The following is a 24725-nucleotide window of genomic DNA, read 5'->3' as shown; positions in this document are numbered from 1 at the left end:
AAAATAAATCCAATGTTGTAAACTAAAGTTAGCCTGCTAAATATTAAATAAACAAAATAAATGAAAAGAACAAAATTAAAACCAACCCCTGTGTTTCTTGAGTGAATTTCTCCACAGTGTAGACCAGGTCATTGTGGAGCGCAATGAGGTAGCTCACCAGGGCAGTGGAGCACAGCCCGAGGCCCTGGCGTCTCGGGAGAAGCACAGTGAAATCACTGTCCAGCTTTAGATCTCTGCTGCAGTATTCTTCAGGGATCTTAATTTCACCTGCAGGAGAGAGAGAGAGGGAAGAAAACAGCATTTTTTATTACATGTAATATCAACCAGATGGATATTAACACCATTCCACTAGTTCACAGTGCCACTAAATCTCATTGCAAGGCATGTCTTAAATCAGATATATTCTCACTTTTATGGTGTCAATAACGCATGAAAAAAATAGTTATTTTTACCATTAGTAGCCAGTGAAGTTCTGAGCTGATTCCATAATGCCAAAAAGATCTGAATCCTCTTTTCATACCATTCTCTTAATGATGCTAAATGAACACAAAAAGGACAGGTTGAGAAAAAATACTTTGCAGATAAAGCTTGTTAAGCAATGCATATTAAAATTAGATGATATTTGCTGGTTTAAAAAATCATACATGGTTAATTTATTTTTCATTAGTGCTAGGACATCAAATGAGTGATGTGTCCATTAAAAATGCATTCTAGGTGCTAGCGCAAAAAAAACCAATCCCACAATCTTTTTAATGGGATATAAGGACTAAGGAATAAAATATAAATTACATAAAATATGTAGGAATGTTTCTTTACTGTATGGCACAAATGTTTCTTTCAGAGGGAATGTCATATTGGTGTAGAGAATTTCAGCATCATGCATATTTTGCAAAATAATTACCTGCTTGTTGACTTTGAATAAAGTCCCTAATTGAGCCATGCATCACATCAGTCACATTCTGGAATTTCTTAACCAGATCTCTTTGCAGATCAAGCAGATCTGGTAAAAACTTGACAAGCTTCAGCTCAGCATCCTACAAGCAAAAAGTGCAAACAAACAATGTAATGCTATTTATATGTGACTAGCGCTAAGAGAATCATAATAGGGTCAGGTTCCGAAAGTGCAAAACTAGTTCTATTAGTCCTAGAATAACATGCATAACCAATAAAGGGTCACTGATGCATGAATGGATAGATTATTTAAGTCAGTGGTCGTGGCAGAGTCAAGGTCCTATCCAGCACTTTGTTCTAACCAGGTGCTTAATTCAAATAAACAACTAGAAACATGGTTAGAATGAGGCTCAGGACTGCTTACATTATATAATGAATTACCTGGAATGGAGTGAAACACATGTTGACCACTGCTTTAGGTTATACCATTACATGCTGTATGTACCTTCCCCTGATACAAACAGTTTCAAATGGCACATAACACAGGCTATGTTACAAAGGGCTACAGAGGTCAGCCTAAAATACCTTTTGCAGAAACTTCCATAAAACAGGCAGAGTGTCTTTGCCATCATTCTGCTCAACAATGTGAGCCAAGTGCTGGACAGAAATCCTGTCCCTGCAGCTCCAGATGGTGGAGCAGTAGACATCACTGTGCTGGGGCAGACTGGCCAGGAACGTCTTGGGGTTTCCATACAGGATCTTCACAACCGGGCTGGAGGAGATCCGCTTGTCGTTCCGGATCTGTTCGTTTACTTCTTTCAGCTGGCGTTCTAATTTCTGGTTTCATTTAAAAAAAAGAGGGAGAGGGATGGAGGGGGGGAATAAAGTTTGAAGCTACAACAGAAATAGAACATCATGCATAAATGAAGGGCGGTGCTTGGGAACTGCCTTTCAAACCAGCCTACCAAACTCTTGTTAATATTAAAACGCAGTTGAAACCCATTCTTACCTTGAGTTCAGGTGTGATAACGCTGGAAACAATAGCTGTCTCCCAACCGTTTCTTTTCTCTTTAGTTGACAGTGTAGCATCATAACGCACAGGCCCTGAAAAACAAGGATGCTGTTAGATCCCATCACAAGGAAAGGAAAAGAGGCCTCTTTCCACTGAAAACAAAACGTGTCCACTTACACTGATGCTGGTGCTGTTCCATAAGGTTGCAGAGCAGCAGATGGACAGTGTTGGCTGTGTCGTCCATTCCTTTCCCCAGGGACCCTGTTAGCTGGTCCAGGTCCTTCATCAAATGGGCCAAGAGGAACTGCGCTGGGTTTGGGACCACTGGCTTTATTATTTGTGCTATTGACTTTATATAAAACAAAAAAAAAAACAAGAGTTTATTCCAGTAAACTTGATGAATCTAAATAGTTCTGCTTAAAATGGGATAATCCTTGCATATGTTTTACTTCCAGAAATACAAAAGGACCATGGACCATTAGACCTTTGTCTTACATAGCTTTGGTACACAAAGAACACACATTATCACCAATTATCAAAACATTGGCAGCATGTAGACTTTAGTTATTTGAAAACATGCCCCACTCTCTCTGTCAAAAGTAAGCCAAAAAAAATCCAAAATGTTGCCAAATGTGTTTTTAAAAAAAAAAAAAAAAAAAAAAAAAGACAGAGCGTATACAAGTTATATTGTGTTCATGCATTTATTTCAGATGAACTACTGGTATGCAGAGCTGTACCTGTGGATCCTGTGCAGCTCCCAGTAGCATAGCCATGTGAGTGAGGAATCGAATCAGTATGAAGGGCACAGAGGAAATCTCCCTGGTATCCAGCATCGCTGCACTGTCTCTCTTCTGCGGGTCTCCCAGAACGTGGCCACGTTGGGTTCGATCACCTCTGTGGAGACAAGACCTCTTTATTCAAGTCGAACATGAATTAACACATGATGAGTGATATAGTTATGTGCACGTACAGTAGTACCGATCATTACAGAAAGATAAAGCATTTAAAACCTTAACCACACCATATCCAATAAATATATGAATGAGAATACATGGCCCTTAGTCTTTTTACTTACGTTATTCCAATTCGTTGAAATCCTTGAACAGGCCTATGGTTTTCTCCTCCCATTTCAGCACCACAGTCAATGCACTTTCTTCTCTCCATTGGTTGTCCACACTGCAAACATGGTACAAATCAACAGCAACAGTGTGAATAAAAACATAAGAAAGCAGTCCAGTTTGATTATTTACATTATTAGTATTAGTTTATAATTTACCTCGCCAACAGCACATGGATGACCATTTGGACACACTGTGGGAATATAAACAAACATGTTATAATGGAATACATCAGTATTACAAAAAGGTCATCTAGTTCACTTCATTTAGGACACAGTACATCGTATTTTTTAAAAAAATCACTTTTCAGTTAAGGAACTGGACTATACTTACTATACCAATGCACTGGCCCTAATACTTGCTGGGCTACTGCCATCATATCCTCAGGCATTGTAGGTAAGAAGGCATTCTGTGAAGAAACAGTAGTAATTTAACAGAATATTAAATACTATGTTGTACAATTTTTTTTTTTTTCTACAATACCTCGAGTCATCAAATAGAACAGTACTAATTATTCCAATTATTTGTAAATATATAGTATAGGTCATTCCTGGGTGATCGGTATACCCACCAAATGGCTGTATGGGGTACCATTACATAGGAAATTGTAGTATAAAATATGTTAATTGGACAAACATTTCAACAATCTATTGTGAAGAGTAGTAGTTGAAAGAAACCAAACAAACACTGTAACATGGTAAATGTTGACTGAAAAAGAATATTTATACAGTATGTTCACAAATACCGAAGGCTTCAAACTAGGACACCAGTTCGCATTGACATGAGATGTATTCCAGACTGTATAGTTTAAGAAAAAGAGCTCCAACCTGCATGTTTGCTGGAACAAAGGCCAGCTGTTTCAATGGGGCCAAAATCCCATCTTTTCCACACAAGAGTACAGCAGCAGTGTGAACGGTCAGTTCTATTATCGTCTGCAATGTGCTGGGATAACCAGGGCGGACAGCAAGGGTTTCAAGACTATTTCTGACCAAGGAGTCTGCCAAGTGCTTTAGCTCTTGAGTGCCGAGTATATTCGAATTCTTGATAAATTCAATTAGTGCCTCATATTGCTGGAAAATAAATAAATAAATAAATAAATAAAATGCAAACGAAAAGATACATCAAAGATCATTCAACTTATAAAAATGTCAATCGACAGCTTAATTACACTCACCGCAGGTTTTGGGTGGACGAGTTGGTTTGCTGATCCGTAAAGTGTGGTCACCTCTCGGAAGAGAGCCAGGACCAGGTACACCGCTTGATTATCTGCTGGACGGTTGCAATTCTGGAGAACAGCAGAAACAGAGCTACAGCTTACAGTAGTGATAACTCACACTATCTGATGGAATATTTACTGGAACTCCCTGAACATTGATTTTAATCTTAGAGAACGTGCTGCTTGAGTCAGTAGATTACAGTATGTAAGAAATGCATAAATTCTGTTACCGTGCATGCCTCTGCTAAGCCCTCTGTTTTGCATTCGATCATTGCCTTGCCAACTGCATCACGGAATGTTCTGTAAACATCACCACATACTAGGTACCGATCCATCTGGCCTGGCTGGTCATGCTACAGGAGAGGGACGAATAGATGAAATGCATTTTTGTTTGCATGGTTTATTTTTACATTAAGAACATAAGAGTTTACAAAACGAGAGGAGGCCACTCAGCCCATCTTGCTCGTTTGGTTGTTAGTAGCTTATTGATACCAGAATCTCATCAAGGAGCTTCTTGAAGGATCCCAGGGTGTCAGCTTCCATTACTGGGGAGTTGGTTCCAGACCCTCACAATTCTCTGTGTTAAAAAGTGCCTCCTATTTTCTGTTCTGAATGCCGCTTTATCTAATCTCCATTTGTGACGCCTGGTCCTTGTTTCTTTTTTCAGGACTGAATAGATTCAATTATTTTTGCCTGTCTGCATATGACATACCTTTTAAACCCAGGATAATTCTGGTCACTCTTCTTTGCACTAGAGCAGCAATATCCTTTTTGTAGCGAGGTGACCAGAGCTAAACACGATATTCTAGATGAGGTCTTACAAATGCATGGTAAAGTTTTAACATTACTTCCCTTGATTTAAATTCAACACTTTTCACAATATATCTGAGCATTTTGTTGGCTTCCCCACATTGTCTAAATGAAGACATTTCTGAGTCAACATAAACTCTTAGATCTTTTTCATAGATTCCTTCTTCAATTTCAGTATCTCCCACATGGTATTTGTAATGCACATTTGTATTGCCTGTGAGCAGTATCTTACACTTTTCTATATTAAATGTAATTTGCCATCTGTCTGCCCACATTATTGAGAGCAAGCACTAAGCCTGGGCGCTTAACTTGTGTTTATCTTAGGGCTTCCATCACACGTTAAAATGATAAAGGAGAGTTCAAAAGCATTACCAACTCTAGCTGGAACTTCAATCTTTTAAATGCTGGTTCTGGCAGTTCAAAACAAGCTTCAGACTACTTTTTTGAAGAAAAAAGGTACAATTATCTGGCAATTGCAACTTCAACTTCAATTGCATGCATTAATAAGCAAATCCCTCAACAGTGCAAGACAATTTGAAGCAAAGGGGTGGACTGTGTTGAATCGTTACCTGCTGCTGAACAATTTCATCAGGGAACATCCATCTGAAGTGCATATTATTTAACAGCTGCTGTACGAACTCCATGCCTTGCTGATGGCAGATTTTCCGAGCCAGGTAAATCCGATACCAGTCATTCCCGCTTCCCTCACACAACTGTTTAATGCTTTTCAGGAATTCTGACTTTTGCTGGCCTCCAGGTATTTGCAGTTGTGACCCTAAAGAAAAGGTTCAGACACAAACTGTGTCACACCAACAAGCCCACTTGTCTGAACCCCAAACCTAAGCTAGTCTAAGTAATGACGAAAAAGTTATCTCTATACCGTTTTTGAAAGCTTATAAAAAGAGGATTGAATTCATATGACAGTTACTTTTTTTAAAATTCAAATATTTTCATAGAGCGTAGTGAATCAAAAAGATTATCATTAAACTTGATCGAAATTTTATTTTGAAACTAAATCACAGTACCTGAATTGCCAGGCTCAACCAGAAAGTTTGCAGCCATGTCAAGAGAGAGCCGAATCCTGGCTATCTCCTGAAGGTATTCCACTGAGACACTGGAGCCTTTATTTCCAATGGCGTGTCTTAAGAAATTACTTTCCTGTTCCAACAGTGATTGCTGTTCTGCGACTGTAAAGCACTGAGCATTCTCATACATGGAGTCCTATGTAAAAATAAACAAGTAATGAAGTCACCAAGCTTAATAATGGATGTTTCAAGTATTCTGCTATTATTTACAATATATACTTTAAATATAACAAAGCAAGACATGATTACAATTAATCATATGTATATATGGATGTCCCAGACTTGCATACAGTAATTATTATTGTACAAAAACCGAAACAATAATAATTACATTTTTTGGTAATGGTAAAAACCCAGATAGACAGTCAAGCAGACTAACTAAAACATTTTGATTAATATTTTTTACATTTGTAAGTTAACATGCTGTCAGGTGTTGGAAGGATACATTAAAATTTGGTTTTCTTTGTGACACTAGTTGTACACAAAGCAGTACAAACAACAGCCTACCTCCAAACAGTTTATGAAGAGGGCATAGAGTTCAGTCTTATCCTCGTCTCCTAGAAGTACACTTCTTTCAACAGAGGAAAGGTGTTTTTGCAGATACTTTTTAACTTTCTCAAAGCTAAAACAACAAAAGAAAACAGCAAAGCAAATAATTTACCAACAAATCCCTGTTTAAAACTCAATGCTAGTCTATGAATCAATATGGTAATACTTAGCTGGAAACGCCCTGAGAGTCCACACGATTAATAGGAGACGCAGGGAGTGTAAGACTTTCGGGATTCTCTTGTCAGTTTTTGGATCACTAAGCAGGTGAATTACTGTTTTAAAGCCGTCTGTCCCTTACCTGTATTTCAACAGCAGTTTGAGCACAACTGACCGAACAACTGGAGTTTTATCTACAGAGTCATCAAATGGAGAAAGAGCTTTGGTGTGGAACTTGCGATCTTTAAAAAGAAAAGCAAAAAGGCTAGTTTCAATATTTTCAGTCAATTTGTATACATACACACACACACAACCCGAACAATTATTACATATTTTCAAAATGTATTTTAAAACAGTAAATTCACCTTTGTTAACAAACGGAATTGCATCATTGTTAACCAGCAAGAGAGAGAGAAGGCGATAGATGATGCTCTCTGTAGGAGGAGAATTGTCCTTAAAGCACACAGTGGACACCACATCGATGAAAAAAGCATTGCATCTGTTTCGGAAATGAGCATTCGACTGCACTGCATCCCTGAAAAGCATCAAGAATAGCATGTGTCAGTAGCACGCAAACTTCTAAAATTAAATAAAATATTTAGTTTTTTATGCTGTTTTCAAAATCAAATGGCAACATTTTTAAATACAGGGTTCATTCATATTATGGGATGGCTTGGTAGTCCAGTGATTAAAGAAAAGGGCCCGATACCAAGAGGTTCCCGGTTTAAATCCTGGCTCAGCCACTGACTCCATGTGTGTGACCCTGCGCAAGTCACTTAACCTCCTTGTGCTCCATCCTTTGGATGAGACGTAAAATCAAAGTCCTTATTGTAAGTGACTCTGCAGCAGCAGTTGCTGGTGCATAGTTCACCCCCTAGTTTCTAAGTCACTTTGGATAAATGACTAATAATAATCAGGTAGGCAGAGTTCTCCACTTGCTGTTAAAGACTAAACAGATCAGAACTGTACAGTATGCTTTGATTCAGGTGTCTAGATTGCAGTGTTTTGCTCGTAGATGGGAAACAGTAAAAGCCTGTTCATACCGGATTTCTTCTGAAACTTTCACTTCGAAGTCATCTTGGATGGCTGTTTTACAAACCGGACAATACATCTGTGCAGGACTAAACCACTGCTTAATACAGGCATGGCAAAAGATGTGCTCGCATGGCAGGAGCACTGGATCACGTGCATCCCCCAGACATACAGGGCATGGCTGCTGACCATACCTGTGCCACAAGAAAAAAAAAAAAAAAAAAAAAGATAAAAAATGCTTTTTCACTAGTACACAAATAATTTTCCATCTTTGTACATGCATTGCATCGTTTCCATCCGACTCGCAGCAGGTGACTATTCCAAGTCACATAACAGTTCATCACTAAATCTATTAACTTAATGCAACATCATTTTTATCATCTTGCTTCAGAATGTTCCCAAAACAGTGCAGCTTAGGTGATTAATTCTTAACCCAAAAGGTTACTTCTTCAAAACCATGAGAAATAATTACCTGAAAAACTTTCTACTTGCTTCTTCTTTGCAACACTTAAGTATGTTAATCACAGCTACAAAAGGTTTGTCGGATTTTAAATCAGAGTTTTCCTGGAGACACTATAGAAAGAGAAAATGTCACAGTACATATGGTACAAGCACAGGCACTCTGAACCCAAACACCACAATTAATGATATAGCAATAAGGTATGTATTATTCAATACAATGTGATGCACATATTCATTATAATATGCTACTTCTGCATTTTAATAACAAACATCTGGAGTCTCAGAATCAGGAGAAATATACCCATATTGCTACTCAATAAAATAATGCAACAGTGCATTTTATATACTACAAATGTGTATTTTTTTCTAAAGCTAGCTCTGCTGGATACAGTCAAGGCAGATTAGCATGGCAAAGACAGAAGTTACCTTTCCTAACTTGAGAGTGTGTTCCTCTACCAGCTCCAGCAGTCCCTTGCTTACAGTCTCGATTCCCAGCAACACATGTTCCACAAACAAGGACAGTGAATAGATACGATTCCACCCAGATCTAAAATGTACCAAATTAAAAATATCATACCAATAAGGAGCAGGCAGACGACAAATTTAAAAACTTGAATGCATGTTATGTCAGTTGCAAAAACATAAATGCACATCTTTTTTAATTTCAAATACATTTCAATTTGATTTCAATTGTATTTTCATGGGTGCGCTGGCAAAACACCATTTCAAGGTGTATTCTCCGATCCTTTGTACCTGCCAAGCTTGTTCGGTATGTCATACATTATTAAGACCTCTCGTACTCACCTGACAAAACTGACCAGAGTGTGGCATCGGTCCCCATACAGCTGGGCATACTCCTCAGAGCAGACCAGCTCAACTGGAATCTGAAGACTCTTAACCTGCCGCAGCCAAGCTTGACAGGACTCATCTGTCTTCAAATTATGGGGCTCCAGCAACTCAATGCAGGCAGTAGCGGCATAGACGTCTATATCCTAGGTAAAAAAAACTAAATACATGTATTCTGTTTTTTCGTATTACATTCTTCTGTAAAAAAAAAAAAAAAAAAAAAGATGTGCAGACGTGCTCAAATTTGTTGGTACCCTTACAGCTTATTGAAATAACGCTTCATTCCTCCTGAAAAGTGATGAAATTAAAAGCTATTTTATCATGTATACTTGCATGCCTTTGGTATGTCATAGAATAAAGCAAAGAAGCTGTGAAAAGAGATGAATTATTGCTTATTCTACAAAGATATTCTAAAATGGCCTGGACACATTTGTTGGTACCCCTTAGAAAAGATAATAAATAATTGGGTTATAGTGATATTTCAAACTAATTAGTTTCTTTAATTAGTATCACACATGTCTCCAATCTTGTAATCAGTCATTCAGCCTATTTAAATGGAGAAAAGTAGTCACTGTGCTGTTTGGTATCATTGTGTGCACCACACTGAACATGGACCAGAGAAAGCAAAGGAGAGAGTTGTCTGAGGAGATCAGAAAGAAAATAATAGACAAGCATGGTAAAGGTAAAGGCTACAAGACCATCTCCAAGCAGCTTGATGTTCCTGTGACAACAGTTGCAAATATTATTAAGAAGTTTAAGGTCCGTGGAACTGTAGCCAACCTCCCTGGGCGCGGCTGCAAGAGGAAAATCGACCCCAGATTGAACAGAAGGATAGTGCGAAAGGTAGAAAAAGAACCAAGGATAATTGCCAGAGAGATACAAGCTGAACTCCAAGGTGAAGGTACGTCAGTTTCTGATCGCACCATCCGTCGCTTTTTGAGCGAAAGTGGGCTCCATGGAAGAAGACCCAGGAGGACTCCACTTTTGAAAGAAAAACATAAAAAAGCCTGACTGGAATTTGCTAAAATGCATATTGACAAGCCACAATCCTTCTGGGAGAATGTCCTTTGGACAGATGAGTCAAAACTGGAGCTTTTTGGCAAGTCACATCAGCTCTATGTTCACAGACGAAAAAATTAAGCTTTCAAAGAAAAGAACACCATACCTACAGTGAAACATGGAGGAGGCTCGGTTATGTTTTGGGGCTGCTTTGCTGCGCCTGGCACAGGGTGCCTTGAATCTGTGCAGGGCACAATGAAATCTCAAGACTATCAAGGCATTCTGGAGCGAAACGTAATGCCCAGTGTCAGAAAGCTCTGTCTCAGTCGCAGGTCATGGGTCCTCCAAACAGGATAATGACCCAAAACACACAGCTAAAACCACCCAAGAATGGATAAGACCAAAACATTGGACTATTCTGAAGTGGCCTTCTATGAGTCCTGATCTGAATCCTATCGAACATCTATGGAAAGAGCTGAAACTTGCAGTCTGGAGAAGGCACCCATCAAACCTGAGACAGCTGGAGCAGTTTGCTCAGGAAGAGTGGGCCAAACTACCTGTTAACAGGTGCAGAAGTCTCATTGAGAGCTACAGAAAACATTTGATTGCAGTGATTGCCTCTAAAGGTTGTGCAACAAAATACTAGGTTAGCGGTCCCATCATTTTTGTCCATGCCATTTTCATTTGTTTTCTTATTTACAATATTATGTTGAATAAAAAATCAAAAGCAAAGTCTGATTTCTATTAAATATGGAATAAACAATGGTGGATGCCAATTACTTTTGTAAGTTTCAAGTTATTTCAGAGAAAATTGTGCATTCTTCGTTTTTTGTGGAGGGGTACCAACAAAGTTGAGCACGTCTGTATATAAAGATGGCAAGATGAAATTAGGAAATACACCAGAGCAATATGCATGAGAGATGCAGTAGACATGCTTTTGTGGATGAATCTTGAAAAAGGTTGAAGATGATGATGATGATGATGATGATGCTATTACATATACATATATATATATATATACATATATATATATATATATATATATATATATATATATATATATATATATATATATATATATATATATGCAGGAACTGAAGAGTCAAAGAGAGACTGAATGCCTTGATTGGGTTTACCTAGGATTGACCCAATATAGTGACAAGCATTATGTGACACTAGTTAAAAGGTAGACACGAAAATAGCTAATGATGCTTCAGTTGCCATGACTTGAAGCCGACACCCTGGGATCCTTCAAGAAGCTGCTTGATGAGATTCTGGAATCAATAAGCTACTAACAACCAAACAAGCAAGATGGGCTGAATGGCCTCCTCTCGTTTGTAAACTTTCTTATGTTCTTATGTTCTTAATAAAAAACATGCATGCAAGTGTTGTGGCTTTCCGGTACAATATCGTACAGAGATGATATGCTTACCATTTCGAATCCTTCCCCTATGTTCCTTTGTTGGAGCAATTCTGCCACTTCTGGATAAATAGTGATCATTCTTGAAAAGTTCTGCAGACGCTTCTTGAATTGATGGTAAGCTGAATGGACCCAGGGTAGCGAGGGCACCTCCTCCTTAATGCCTAAGCGGATTCTTAGCTCATGTAAACAGGATGTCAGTGCTTTGTGTAGAAACTATGGAGAAGGTGAACAAAAACAGGATGCAGAGTTCCCAACATGTTTTCCTATTCCAGTCCATAATATACAAATTAACAGGGAGCGTCAGGCAGCTCTTCTGTCTTCCAAAAGCACTAATTAAAAATAGTTTTATAGATGTTTTTTCCCCAAACCTTGATCATCTAAAATAAATAAATAAATAAATAAAAGCAGACAAAATGAAAATTCACCTCTAACTCTACTTGGGAGGACACGTTCATGGTCATCAAGAGAAAGTCTTGCAGATACCGGTGGCAAAACTCGTTCTTCATTTCTTCATTTGCTTGCGATATATAACGTCCGAGCGGAGTTTTACTGAAAAACTCTTCAAACTGCTTGTGGGTGTGTCCTAGAGTGAAAAGACAGATTTCCTGATCAAACCACGAAGGAAGATACTTCAATTCCTGGCTAGCTGCAGTATGTACCCTTCCTTTGCATTGTATGAGCTTTGAAACAAATACACTAGAGACTCAAATGCACAACTAAATCCTGCAACATTTATATCAGCAAAGCCAAAAGACACTAAATGAATCAGATTGTACCTTCTTGTTGCAGAGCATGAACCCAGAGGTCTTCCAGGTAATCCTTCATCCTCCAGCTGAAAGGCATGGTGCTACAAACCCCCATATCTAATTTCATGTAGTTTTGGACAAGAATTGTCTTGGACTCAGAACTGCAAATCAAAAATGACAAGCATTTTTAAAACAATGCAATACATCGCAACCTCACAAAAAAAAAAAAAAGTGTCATTGTATAGATGAATGTGGGCATCATACTATTATTACGTTTTAATACAGAAACTGTCCCTGGTATTACATTTTAAGTACGGTGCAGTTACATTTATTATATATATCAAAATATACCAAAACTATGATAACAGTTTGGGACTGTTTAATGTGAACTTGTTAAGAACTCAACAGAACACATTTGCTTCACATTGCATTAGTATGTGTAATTCTTACTAATAACAGGCAAGAGAATTTCATCTGAGTCTGTATTTCTATATCAACAGTGTATCGGTGGTAAAGATTATACAAATAGTAAATGCTTACTTCTTGTCAACTCCTGTATAGGGTATATCTAGCAGCTTTACATCACCAAAAATGTCCATCCAGAGTTTTTTCACCAGTCGATCTGAATTGCTATCCATCAGAAGATCCAGGTTACAGTCCCGGTCTATGAGGGAGATCACCTGGGCCAGGAAGGGAATGACCATAGCCTGGACTCGCTTCCACAGGGTGTGTCTGCAGAGGAGGACAGCATGATCAACACAATCAACACCCTTGAAACAGTACATCACAGTGTGCGATTGACTGATCAGTTAAATCACATACAAGTCACATTACAAGGTGGTCCTATTCACAGAACCTCATCCCAGGAGTATTTTTTTCAAAATGTAATTTTTATAATTAGAATGTTTGCTATCCATGACACTTTCCTACACTACTGTTATTGAAATGTCTAGGACATTCATAAAACATTCCCTAAGTGCTATATTTATATTAGTAGTACATTTACACTGGGTCTAAAATGCTGTACTTCTATTTTGGTAAATGCCTTAGTAGTTGATTATAGGGGTTTGCTTAACATCACATAACTGTGCATATCACTTGTCTTATAATTTCGAGGGCTTACCTGAACGTCCCTCCTTCCTGCAGGGCATCAATGTTTGTTGCTTCCTTGAAAACCCAGTTCTTGGCTGACGGAGAGTTCTCATCATGTCTAGCCAGCAGGGTATACAGTCTTCTCTTCATGGTTTTCAAAAAGGAAGCTGTAGAAGTTTATAAAAAAAAAAAAAAACCTAAATAAACGATTACCTAACTTGTACCAATAAAAAGAAAATGCTACAAAAGACAGTGGGTTCCATTCTACTGATGTATTATTACTTGTACTGTAACACTTGAAATGTATTTGCTTACGATTGTAAGTCACCCTGGATAAGGGTGTCTGCTAAGAAATAAATAATAATAATAGTGAAATAAACAGCGGGAGATCTCAATACTGCCACCCTTTAACTCTATACTATTAATCTTGCTGGTGTTTTTCCCCCAGGGGTTATTTGTTCACCGACATTCATTATGAATTTGAATCTCAGCAACATACCGTTCAGTTCCTTGTCTTCTGCTAGCAGTGTCAGCAGTATCTGCACTCTCTTGGTGCTACGATTGGTCCCTTCGTATTGGTCCCTCAGCATCCCAACAGCGCTCTGCACACAGCTTCTAACCAGGGAGGTTGTGTCTAGTATGTTTTCAGAGTCCTGAAAGTTAGACGAAATGTACATATATCATCCGACCCAGAAGGGTGTAATAGCCACAGCAGTTATATCAATTTGTACTTTGAATGCACAAACTTACTAGAGGAAACTAACCTTGTGGACCTATATTATGATGCTAATCATGTCAAGCTAAGAAGAAAATAATATATTCAATATGCTTGTGTAAAACATGTAGTAAGTCAAATCAACCAATTATGAAAACTGTCCAGAACTAGAATTAATTACTTTCTTATCTTAAAAGGGACAAATCAGGGGTCCCGAGTGGCTCATCCTGTTAATACACTGCCATTGGGAGTGCTTGACGAGTCACACAGCTCAGACGGCGCCAGTTCACGTCCAGGCTGTGCAAAGAGGCCTAACATTGCTGGGGACCCGAGGGGGGGTCACATTAGCTTTGACACTCCCGGGGTGGAGGATGGGAAACCAGCAGAGATTGCTTCGCCTCATCGTGCAACAGCGAACCCTACTGGCCAGACACCGAGCACATTCAGAGTGGATAAGAGGCAGGGCTGATCTCTGGTCTCCGAGATCAGTAGCCTGCCCACCTCTGCTCTGGATTGCTCGGTGTAAAAGCAATTCTGGATTTAGGCTTGTGAGATCGGAGGATGCTCACACGCTCTCAGAACATCTGTGCTGTGTGGGGACTCACTGCGGTGAGGAGAAAAAACATAATTGGACATTGCCAATTGGGGGAAAATAAATCAAAATAATAATTAGTCACTCAATTTAAGTGAATCTGTCTAACTATAGACACGGTAAAATACAGCATCCTTGTAATGTACATACACAGTGCCTCAGCTACAAAAGTCATGCCCAATGGAAAAACTTACAGCATTTTCATCATTTTCTGAGGGCTCTGTCATTTCAGAAGTCTCAACGTCTATCTCCATTGCTGCAACAAAAACAAATACTTAAATTAACATGTGTTTCAAACCAAACAGAATTATCTTACTATTTAAATTCACAGCAACTTAATTCCCAGGAGTAAATATATCAACATTTAGAAATGCAATAGAATTGAATATATTATTCAGTATTCAGCATGCTAAACCACACTAGCAAAATACCATACTGGGACACCTCTTTCTTCTTACCTTCAGGTTGCTCTGCTTTTTCTTCGAACAGTTGGCTGATGGTTAGGTTCCTTAAAGCAGTGATATCAGAAATGATGTCCTTCGATCTCCTGAGATCGTCAATATGGACAGACTTCCAAGGACCTAAGCATAGAAAGGGAAATCAGATTAAATCAGCTTTTCAGTTTACATCGACTTGAGTTGAAGAAGAATATATCCCACGATTTACAAAATTGAATATCACCTTACCTCCATGAAAACCTATATAGGAGGTACCTCCTTCCATTCGAGGAAGCTTAGTTATGAAATAGACAAAAACTCTCCCCCCTTCCTTGGTTTTATTAATTTCGTTGATAGCAGAATATCTATAAAAGAAAAAGAAAATCTCAAAATATACAAGTGATCTTTTAAAGAATGTATCGTCTTGCACAACAACAATGAATAAAGCTGAATAAAATAAAATACATTCTTCTTCATGTCATGTGGCCCTTACAGTATAGTCAATGTTACAAGGCATCACCCCAAATAAGGACTTACTTTGCTGATGCAATCAGGTTTGCACTTTCAGAATCTTCTTCAAAATCAGTCTGAATTATAAGGATTTTGTTTCCAACGCTGGCATCAAGAAAATGTCTGAAAAAAAATAAAATGTAAAAATCATTAGTATTTTTGTCTTAACTTGCTGAAAAGGTGCACATATTGCAATTGCAATTTGCAAATTAAGTGTGTTTAAAGCTTCAAGAAACTAAAGCTGGTTGGGAATAAACTGGGTTTTGAGTGGTCACCACCTGCAGTGTACTATACTTTACAAACCTGATCTTTTTGAGGAAAGAGTGTTCAGTATCAAATTGTTGCAGGGACAGAAGTACAATGTTCCGAATATCATGAATTTCACTGGACAGTTTTTGAATATCAGAAGCTGTGAGGAGCCGGGAGAAAGTTGTAACCTAAAATAAAAACCACAAGATCAAGTAAACATGGTTACAAAACTAACCGAAATAAATAATAAAGTTACAATAGCATTTTAAATGACATATTACTAGTGTAAAGCTTCATGCTATATTACAATTATAAGGTTGCTTATAAATGCCCTAGTTACATGCTCTTATAACAAAAGTTATAACATTTAAAGTCATCACTGATCAATGAATAAAAACACTTGAGGAGAGATAAATTACCTCTGTGAATGCAGCCAGGCCCCGATCTTCCAGCTCTGTGTGTGAAATGACAAAGTCTGCCAGTGAGCTGTGTCTTTGATTCTCAAAGTACTCCTTTACCAGCTGGTCAGACTCCACTTTTGACAATCGAGAGTTGCTTAGCCTCACCACTGAATCCGGAGTGGCACAGCTGAGTAGAATGTGTTTGGCCTCATCCAGCAATTTTCTCTTTGTTTCTGTGATGTCTGCATCTCCCCTCAGTTTCTCTGCCACTTGCAGGACCACTGATGCACACGTGTCAGAATGGTAGCCAATAAAGACATCAGATGGAACATACACCTGGGTCTCTTGGGCAAAAGATTGCTGATTGTCGACTGCAATGAAGTCATCCACCCACTTCCTCAGCTCTTCGACAATTTGTTTCTGATCACTCTTGAGGATTGTGTTAATGTCAAGATAATGCTTTTCAAGTCTGTTAATGAGAGGGATAGGGAACTGCTTATAGACCACTTCTTTCTCCTCAATGACTATGAGCCTGAAATCCTTATGAACCCTACACTTGACACGGTGTGTCCCCAATCCCAAGTCCACATACTTCTGTCCACCAAGGCAAACGTAGTACTGGTTAAGGGCATCATACAGACTTTCATAAAGGTTCTGTAAGTTGAGAAGAACAATGGTTTGTCCCGTTTCCATACAGATCTTTACGCGGTTGATATTGCGGCAAATCTGGGTATACTCTTGATCCTTTGGGAAGCTTGAGCCAAAGATTATTTCTGGCTGACTTCGGTCTGAGAAGAATGTTTGTTGAAGTATCTGGAGAGCAGCATAGTTTTTTGTCAAAACCAGCAGGTATCGACATTCGCTGTCCTGACTGTCTGCACAAATGTTTTGTCTGACCAGTTCAATGGGGTTGATATTATCCATGTCCGTGCTCATCGTAACCTTTGAAGTGAAAGCAGCCACAGCATCAACGTCATCTCTACCACTGAAATTCCTGAGCACCGCCTCCACGATCTGCTGAGTAGTGGGCTCTTGGTTAGTGGACTTTGTCACTGCAAACACCATCTTTATAAGACTGTAATAATCCCGGAGACCAAAGAACTCCTTGCCTTGTTTTTTACAGATGTCTAAGTAAGCTTTGGCAAACCCTGGAAAGAATCCCTGGACTTTCGTAAGTATCATAGGCTCTGAGGAACATATCCCCTTCGCACTTGCGAGTAACTCTTTTTCATCCGGATCTCCACGGGACACAAAAATACCTCTGTTCATTTTGGCAGGGTCCAAAGCCCAGTTGGAAATTCCTACAAAGCCAACTTTTTTATGCGGAAGAGGCTCGTCATCAATGCAGCCTTCCTCCAGGAGTGGGTGAAGGGTCTTCAGGGGCATTTTAGCAGAATCTTCGGCTAAGCCAATTTCATCGAGGACTACAACCGATACATACTCCTTCAAATTCTTTCCTTCTTGAAAGCGAGCACACTGTTTGAAAGTGTTGATGATGCCTTCAGGGGTAGAGTGAGGGCTGCACTGGAATGAAACAAGATGGATCTGCTTCAGTTCTTTATACAAATCTGAGTGCGCTGCTTGGCCTTGCATAGCATCTGCCACTAAAGTTTTAGCCAGTGATTTAGAACTTCCCGGTTTTCCAACCAAAAACAGTGGGATCCTGAGTTCTATGCAGATGACCATCATGAAGACATTTTCTTTCAAAGCTTTGTTTCGTGCTATTGTCTTTCCCAAAGGCACACCACTCAATAGAAGATCTTGCATAAGTGAGATTTCTTGCAGGACCTTGGAAGGACAGTAAAGTTTGGGAAGGTGAGCACAGATTTTTTTTCTGTATTTATCCTTCTTTTCCAAGCAGGCATGATAACAAACACCGACTGCCATTACCAGGGACCAGACAATTTCATTTCTTTCATCTAAGCGTCTCTCATATTTTTTTTCTTTCTTCATGAACTCTTTCAACTCTTGGAGCAACCTTTCATGATTATTGTAAAACCATACGAAAACTTGCATACAGCGTTCCACATCTCTCAGGCTGACAAAGCTACATTCATCTTTTCTCTGCCTCATGTAACACTGTGAGGTGGACAACACATCTGTGATGAGAGGAATGTATTCAACATGAATGTCGATTGTCTTAACCACTCTCTGCACAATTTGCTGGATGTACATCTTTTCAGTATGATCATTAAGCTGTCCAAAGTCCCACACTAAAGGAATCATGCTTGGAGGCAATGCCTGCACTCTGTAAACAAGCTGCCGCAGAGGAATGGATCCCAGTTTGTCTTCAGTCTCTTCTGCTCCAACCTTGTAACCAAGACCTGCCGATTCTAAGCGTCCAATCATTTCATCTGTATGCTTTCTGTAAGGGTTGCATGCAGCTACAATCTGCAGACCTGTGGAGGCAGCCAAAGGTTCTCCTTCTACAGTTTTGTCACAAAGGACTTCTTTGATACTGCTTACAGCTTCGGTCGTGTTGGCTTCGTCAAAGAACAGGACAGAGTCAAAGCCATATTCTTGCTTACCGGTGCGCGAGATGGATTCTGCTTCCCTTACTTTCAAGTAAATCATTTCTGCAGTTGTACCTCCATGAACCTTTACAAGTTTCATGTTTTCCATGGGGGCACCACACTTCCGCAGTTCACAAAGGAACTTGATAAGTCTGGTCTTGCCACAGCCAGTTTCTCCCATGATTATGACAGGGATGCCACACCTGAACCTCATGTGGATGGCAAGCATCTTCAGCATATTGTCTGTGGTGAGTTCATAGGTCTCATCAGGGTCCATGGGCCACATAACTCCAAGCACATGGCAAAGATACTCTATCTTCTTCTCTCTCGGTAGTTCATCAAAATTGATATTAAACGGCACTCTCTGAAGCCTAAGACCTTCATAGAGCTGTGGAGTCATGATGTTTTTCTTAATAACTCTGCCAGTCGAAGGGTCAATTGCATCAACTGCATTGCCATTCACCTGGAGATGGAAGCCGATGAAGGTCATGGATTCGTGATCGTCATTGAAAAAGATGTATGGGTGTGGTTCCGTCTCCCACTTCTTTCTGATACGGAAAGGAGCAAGATCCTCTTCCGTGACCATATCGAAGTTAAATTGTTGTCTCCCAGGGCTTTGGTCAGAGATACTGAGAGAAGGTGTTGCGAAATCTTTCGCCATAAGAATCATGAAGTCAACTACAAAGTTTTTAAAACCTTGTAAAGTGTCACCAGTGAAATTGAAGTTACAAAAAACAGACCTCTCACAGTCTTGTAGCTGCAAATTCAAAAACCAGGCAAAGTTCCTCAGCTCTGACCACGAAGGATCTACTATACCACAGTAGATAAAGAACAACTGCAGACACTCAACATGGGTTCCTTCAGTGCCACTGTAAGTAAAAGTGTCAATGTTTTCGCGTGTGTGGAACCGCTTAAGGTACTGAAAGGGTCTTTGAAAGGCTTCACTTCTGAATTCTTGGTCATCCATTAGTGGGTCTGTCATGACCTGGTATGGACTGTCATGCATGCCCATTTCTAGCTCCAGAACTTCTTTGGGAGGTCTGCAGAATACTTTAGGGAAGATATCCAGGAAAGAGTAATGTGGAATGTTTGATCCCTAAGAAAAATAAATAAGATATTTTATTAAATAATTAAAAACTGATCAAATGAAAATCTGTTGTTGGCTAATATTTGTGCGTGTAGTTCATTTTTACATTTTCTGCTAGAGCCGTTGAATATTTAACTTGCACATGATTTTCACAACCATTTCCTGTATATTTCCAGTGTTGCTTTACAAAAACTTAGTAGCTAATAAAATGATTCCAACAATCCTGTTTTGCAGCTACACTCAATTTGAGACCTTTTGAGACCTAGGTAACAAATGGAAGTGCACAACTGGTAATGAATTAATGTTGTTAGTTGCAATCACTTTAACAGTGTATAGTGGGAAAAAAAACTATATAAAACACTTACAGGTCTTGTCTGTTTCTTCACTTCTCCTGATGTTTCAAGGATCTCAATGACATACAGATGTCTATTGCTGCATTTCCACATTTTACCTTCAGCATCCATCAAGTAATGCAAGACCAGCAGTTTAAAGAGAAATTCAGAGAGACCTTTCTGAACCTAAAAACAAAGATGAAAGATTCTAATTAAGGACCAAGAACTTCTCTATTGAGAAGCACTATTAACCCTTTGCGGTCCATTGTCGGTCCAGGTCCGACATTGCAATTATTCCTACCCGGTCCATTGTCGGACCCTGTCCGAGTGATCAGGAGATGATCGATCGGTATGTACGACTATTATTATTATTATTATTTATTTATTAGCATATGTGAAAGCGATAGCGAACGAAAGGGTGGGGGGGGGCTGGAGATGCCTAGCGAGTGCTTTGTTGATATGTAGGGCCTTTTAAACCTGTTTGACTGTGAAAAAAAAATAGTTTTAAACAGTGCGTCTAAAATTAACTGCGCATGTGAAAATAAATTGGACCTGACGCGCCTGACGCGCGACTAATAAATGGACTGCAAAGGGTTAAAACATTCCAGTTAACAAATGGTGATGAAGATCAAAAGGCAGCAGTGTGGAGTAGTGGTTAGGGCTCTGGACTCTTGACCGGAGGGTTGTGGGTTCAATCCCCAGTGGGGAACACTGCTGTTGTACCCTTAAGCAAGGTACTTTACCTAGATTGCTCCAGTAAAAACCCAACTGTATAAATGGGTAATTGTATGTAAAAAAATAATGTGATATCTGTATAATGTGAAATAATGTATAATGTAATATGTTGTAATTGTAAGTCGCCCTGGATAAGGGCGTCTGCTAAGAAATAAATAATAATAATAATAATAATAATAATAATAATAATAATAATAATAATAATAATCAAAAGAGCTCTCAGAAACAGGCAGACAATTGTAATGGAAACTACTTACTGAAGATGTGATATCAAAATGAAAGACTGTTAGCTTGTTCTGCGTGGAGCTGTTTAACAAGGGCAATATAGACTGAAGGACTTTGTTTTCATCAACCTTTGGTTCGATCAGTCTTATTATGCATTTCAGCACACTGTCCTTGTTATGAGTTTTTTCAAGATCTTCATATCGCCTTCGGACATATAGTGATTTACCTTAAAATACATTGAATATGTAAAGATTAACTTTGGATAGCATTTAAGATAAAACTTGTAACTTTTATATTTTAAATGGTTTTATTGATTTTGCTTTTAAAACAAGTAACTATCAACATACAAAGACATAAAAGTCTTGTTAAGTTTAAACATACCCCCCCCCCCCCCCCCACAATTTCAGATGCTTACCAACTCCAGCTCTTTTGGAAGACACAACTCCAACAAACATTCTGTCTCTGAAGATGGAAGCTGCTGTAGCAACTTCAGGTGGAACTCTATAGTGGCTTGATAGGTACGTCTGAATATTTGTCAGTGGTTCTTGGGGTATCACATGGACCTTGTACTGACTGAAAGCTGATGGGATGTAGTAGTGTTCCCGGTCACAGTTGCAGATTATAACCAGCTGGTAGTCATCCCTGCTTTGCTTGCTGAGCCTATTAAAAAGTTGCTCAAATTTAAAGCTGACTTCGTAAGTTAGCTCGTCTGCGTAAAGCATGGAGTAGACCTTCTTCCCCTTGTAGCCTTGGATGAGGCATCTTCTCAAGAACAGCTCCACTTGCTCGTAAGTAGTCTCCGCTGTACACAAGAGCACCTCGTCGTATGTGGGCAGCTGCTCTTCCTTGCTCGACATGAAAATGCAAATAGAAGATGTAAGCACCTGGGAGTGTGGGCAGGCGATAAGGTTTGGACGTCCATCTTGCAAGCCTGGTGGAAGACTTCTGAGGACAGGTTTCGACATGGAAGCCAGAATAGCTAAAAGTTCACCAAGGGTGCCAATATCTAAACAATGTGGCAGAAAATACTTCATATCTCTCATGTAAAAGTTCCAAACCAAATCTAACTTGTCTGCTGCCTTGGCACTGGACAATACAACTGGCAGATTGTGGATGCTGTATGTCTCTTTTCTGCTGGTCTCAGAGGTGTCAACTTCCATGCGAATGTCATCAATGTAAGACTGGAGGTCCACCTCTTGTTTTTTCCTTGGTTGCTTTTCCAGTTTATCATAATTCCACTGGTGCCATGCTTTCCGGACATCTGTTGTGGTACAGTTGGGTTTAATGAATGAAAGCATCATCATAACTTGTTGGTCCTCTAGCTGGTCCACATCTGCAGCAGACAGCTTGTTACACAAGAATACAATCTGCTCTGCAGTGTAGTAGTTCAAGTAATAATGCTGTGATCTCTTCTCGTTCATGAAATCCCACCAAGACTCCAAACATTTTTCCATTTTTCTGCATATCTCTGGGAGCTGCTCCACTATGGGACCATCAACGATGATCTCCTCAATTGTTTTGTCGAGGTGGAAATCCATGATAACACCTGCTTGGTTATTCTCAGAGCAGTATACATTAGCTTCCCATTTCCTGAAGAGCATGTTTCCAGCAGAGTACAGGTCAATGAAAGACACAGCAAGCCTGTGGACATTTGAGAAAACCTGCAGCAAGAAAGGAAGATTTCAAACTATAAAGGGAATCCCACAACCAAATCTATGAAAACATTGTTAATGTGATTAGGTGCAATAGATTTAGCTATGTTCTCTCTGTATTTACCTCTGCAAAATGATCCACTTCAGATTGTCCCTGATCACCTTTCCCAGACATCAGCATCAGTTTGTTCTGCAGCTCTTTGAGGTCCTCCAGAGAATAGGAGCGCATTTCCTGCCCGCCCTCATGCTCCTCAGGTATCTTCAGCTCTAGGGCAGTGTCCAGGGACAGCTAACATTTACAGAAAGAGAAGGATGGAGATATTGGAATGAGCACATAATAAACCAAGTTTCTTAGCATTTTATTAGCAGAATTTAATTTAATTTGAGATTGTGAAGTGGGACATATTATTCTAAGTTACTTCAACAGATTTACCATGTATATCAAGGCACATTTACATGCTTATATTACACCGTGATTTTAACATGCTTATACGATGCACTATAAAAAGTAGCATGCTTTACAATGGTCAACCATGTTTACTATACATTACTACACCTAAAAGGGTGTTATGCTAGACTTATTTATTTAACTGAACACAGAATTCTTTAAACATGACAAAGGTCACTAAATGAATTTATAGAGTTACTAACCTTTTTCAGATTTTTTGAACTGATTATATAGATGCCTTTCTCATTAATTGCTGAAGCCAGAGACAGAGATGACAATTCCACAGATCCATGACTTTCCTTAACAGTTTTCAACCACTCCAGATGTCTTGCAGTGTCACACTGAAACCAGAAGACAACAACGGGATTAACTAGTCCATTGTTCGTGGTAATCAAATCAGCAAAAACCAAACCATATATATATATATATATATGAAAATATCAGCATCAATCTGCATAATTTTCTACAAAAATGACCCTAAAAAGAAATAAAGTGTTTTTACCAGTTTCTTTGGAAGATCTTTATCACTCTCCAGTGCCTTCCAAAGTTTCTTCAGTGACTCCATAAAGGCAGGGAAATCAGCTTCTGGTTTCAAATCATACAGCATGGAGGAGTAACCGAGCACAGCATCATGGAAGCAGGCCACACGATCCACATCCAGGTCATTCTCACCAGCAGAGATGGAGGCCAGGTCAACAAACACTTTCAGCTCATTGATATCTGCGGTTAACAAAAAAATATATATACATACACGTTTGTTTTCAATAATACCATTTTACCATGCACCCAGTAAAAAGTAAACATCCTTCTGAAATGTGGAGAGCTAAACATGAGGACTGTTGCTACCGTTAGTGCTGGCTACAAATCCATTCCCAGTCACACATAATGTTACTGCATGCAGTGATTGCTATACTTTAAAATATCTTACCTTCTAAAGCTTCTTTTACCCAATTGACAAAGTTTTTCCTCTGTCCTAGCTCCACCAAGCATCGTCTACGAGTTTCTGTGATACCAACTAGATTTGCTTTTGCCTGTATTATATCCTTATCAATGCAGTCCAGTTTCTCCTCCTTAAAATCCTCATGTGTCTAAGAAGGAAAAACAAATAAGGTCAATAGTAATGCCAAGGTCGACCAGGGTGTCCTCGGCTCACTGCTCACCAGCGACCCCTGTAGTCTGGCCAGGCGCCTGCGGGCTTGCCTGTAAACTGCCCGAGAGCTGCGTTGTCCTCCGACGCTGTAGCTCTTAGGTGGCTGCATGGTGAGTCCGCAGTGTGAAAAAAAGCGGTCGGCTGACGGCACACTTCGGAGGACAGTGTGTGTTCGTCTTCGCCCTCCCGAGTCAGCGCAGGGGTGGTTGCGGTGAGCTGAGCTTAAATAATAATTGGCCATT

The 24725-nt window shown here is 39.4% G+C and overlaps 1 protein-coding gene across 2 annotated transcripts in view; it reads right to left on the bottom strand.

Annotated features, from left to right (window-relative positions):
- The window catches only part of LOC117422856 (E3 ubiquitin-protein ligase rnf213-alpha-like), a 43157-nt gene that overhangs the window by 4620 nt on the left and 13812 nt on the right, over window positions 1-24725 (bottom strand). For both annotated transcript variants that reach the window (XM_058989835.1, XM_058989836.1), the window contains exons 21-61: window positions 24262-24421; window positions 23836-24053; window positions 23537-23674; window positions 23010-23174; window positions 21649-22894; window positions 21266-21459; window positions 20307-20459; window positions 16360-19950; window positions 15995-16128; window positions 15719-15814; window positions 15431-15546; window positions 15203-15325; window positions 14939-15000; window positions 13937-14090; window positions 13469-13604; window positions 12886-13077; window positions 12376-12506; window positions 12025-12182; window positions 11609-11812; window positions 9136-9323; window positions 8758-8878; window positions 8342-8442; window positions 7881-8063; window positions 7203-7372; window positions 6980-7079; window positions 6640-6754; window positions 6073-6268; window positions 5617-5822; window positions 4468-4590; window positions 4196-4306; window positions 3849-4091; window positions 3355-3430; window positions 3180-3214; window positions 2979-3079; window positions 2641-2797; window positions 2081-2252; window positions 1901-1995; window positions 1477-1728; window positions 902-1034; window positions 453-536; window positions 87-267 (exon numbers count right to left, since the gene is read on the bottom strand). In XM_058989835.1, coding sequence (XP_058845818.1) covers window positions 87-267; window positions 453-536; window positions 902-1034; window positions 1477-1728; window positions 1901-1995; window positions 2081-2252; window positions 2641-2797; window positions 2979-3079; window positions 3180-3214; window positions 3355-3430; window positions 3849-4091; window positions 4196-4306; window positions 4468-4590; window positions 5617-5822; window positions 6073-6268; window positions 6640-6754; window positions 6980-7079; window positions 7203-7372; window positions 7881-8063; window positions 8342-8442; window positions 8758-8878; window positions 9136-9323; window positions 11609-11812; window positions 12025-12182; window positions 12376-12506; window positions 12886-13077; window positions 13469-13604; window positions 13937-14090; window positions 14939-15000; window positions 15203-15325; window positions 15431-15546; window positions 15719-15814; window positions 15995-16128; window positions 16360-19950; window positions 20307-20459; window positions 21266-21459; window positions 21649-22894; window positions 23010-23174; window positions 23537-23674; window positions 23836-24053; window positions 24262-24421 — 10514 coding nt within the window. The remainder of the gene's footprint in view (window positions 1-86; window positions 268-452; window positions 537-901; window positions 1035-1476; window positions 1729-1900; window positions 1996-2080; window positions 2253-2640; window positions 2798-2978; window positions 3080-3179; window positions 3215-3354; window positions 3431-3848; window positions 4092-4195; window positions 4307-4467; window positions 4591-5616; window positions 5823-6072; window positions 6269-6639; window positions 6755-6979; window positions 7080-7202; window positions 7373-7880; window positions 8064-8341; window positions 8443-8757; window positions 8879-9135; window positions 9324-11608; window positions 11813-12024; window positions 12183-12375; window positions 12507-12885; window positions 13078-13468; window positions 13605-13936; window positions 14091-14938; window positions 15001-15202; window positions 15326-15430; window positions 15547-15718; window positions 15815-15994; window positions 16129-16359; window positions 19951-20306; window positions 20460-21265; window positions 21460-21648; window positions 22895-23009; window positions 23175-23536; window positions 23675-23835; window positions 24054-24261; window positions 24422-24725) is intronic.

The sequence above is a fragment of the Acipenser ruthenus genome, chromosome 17 (assembly GCF_902713425.1).
Source record: "Acipenser ruthenus chromosome 17, fAciRut3.2 maternal haplotype, whole genome shotgun sequence".
NCBI classification, from domain to species: Eukaryota; Metazoa; Chordata; class Actinopteri; order Acipenseriformes; family Acipenseridae; genus Acipenser; species Acipenser ruthenus.
Note: the sequence above shows the minus strand (reverse complement) of the source record. Positions and strands in the feature narration are given on the sequence as shown.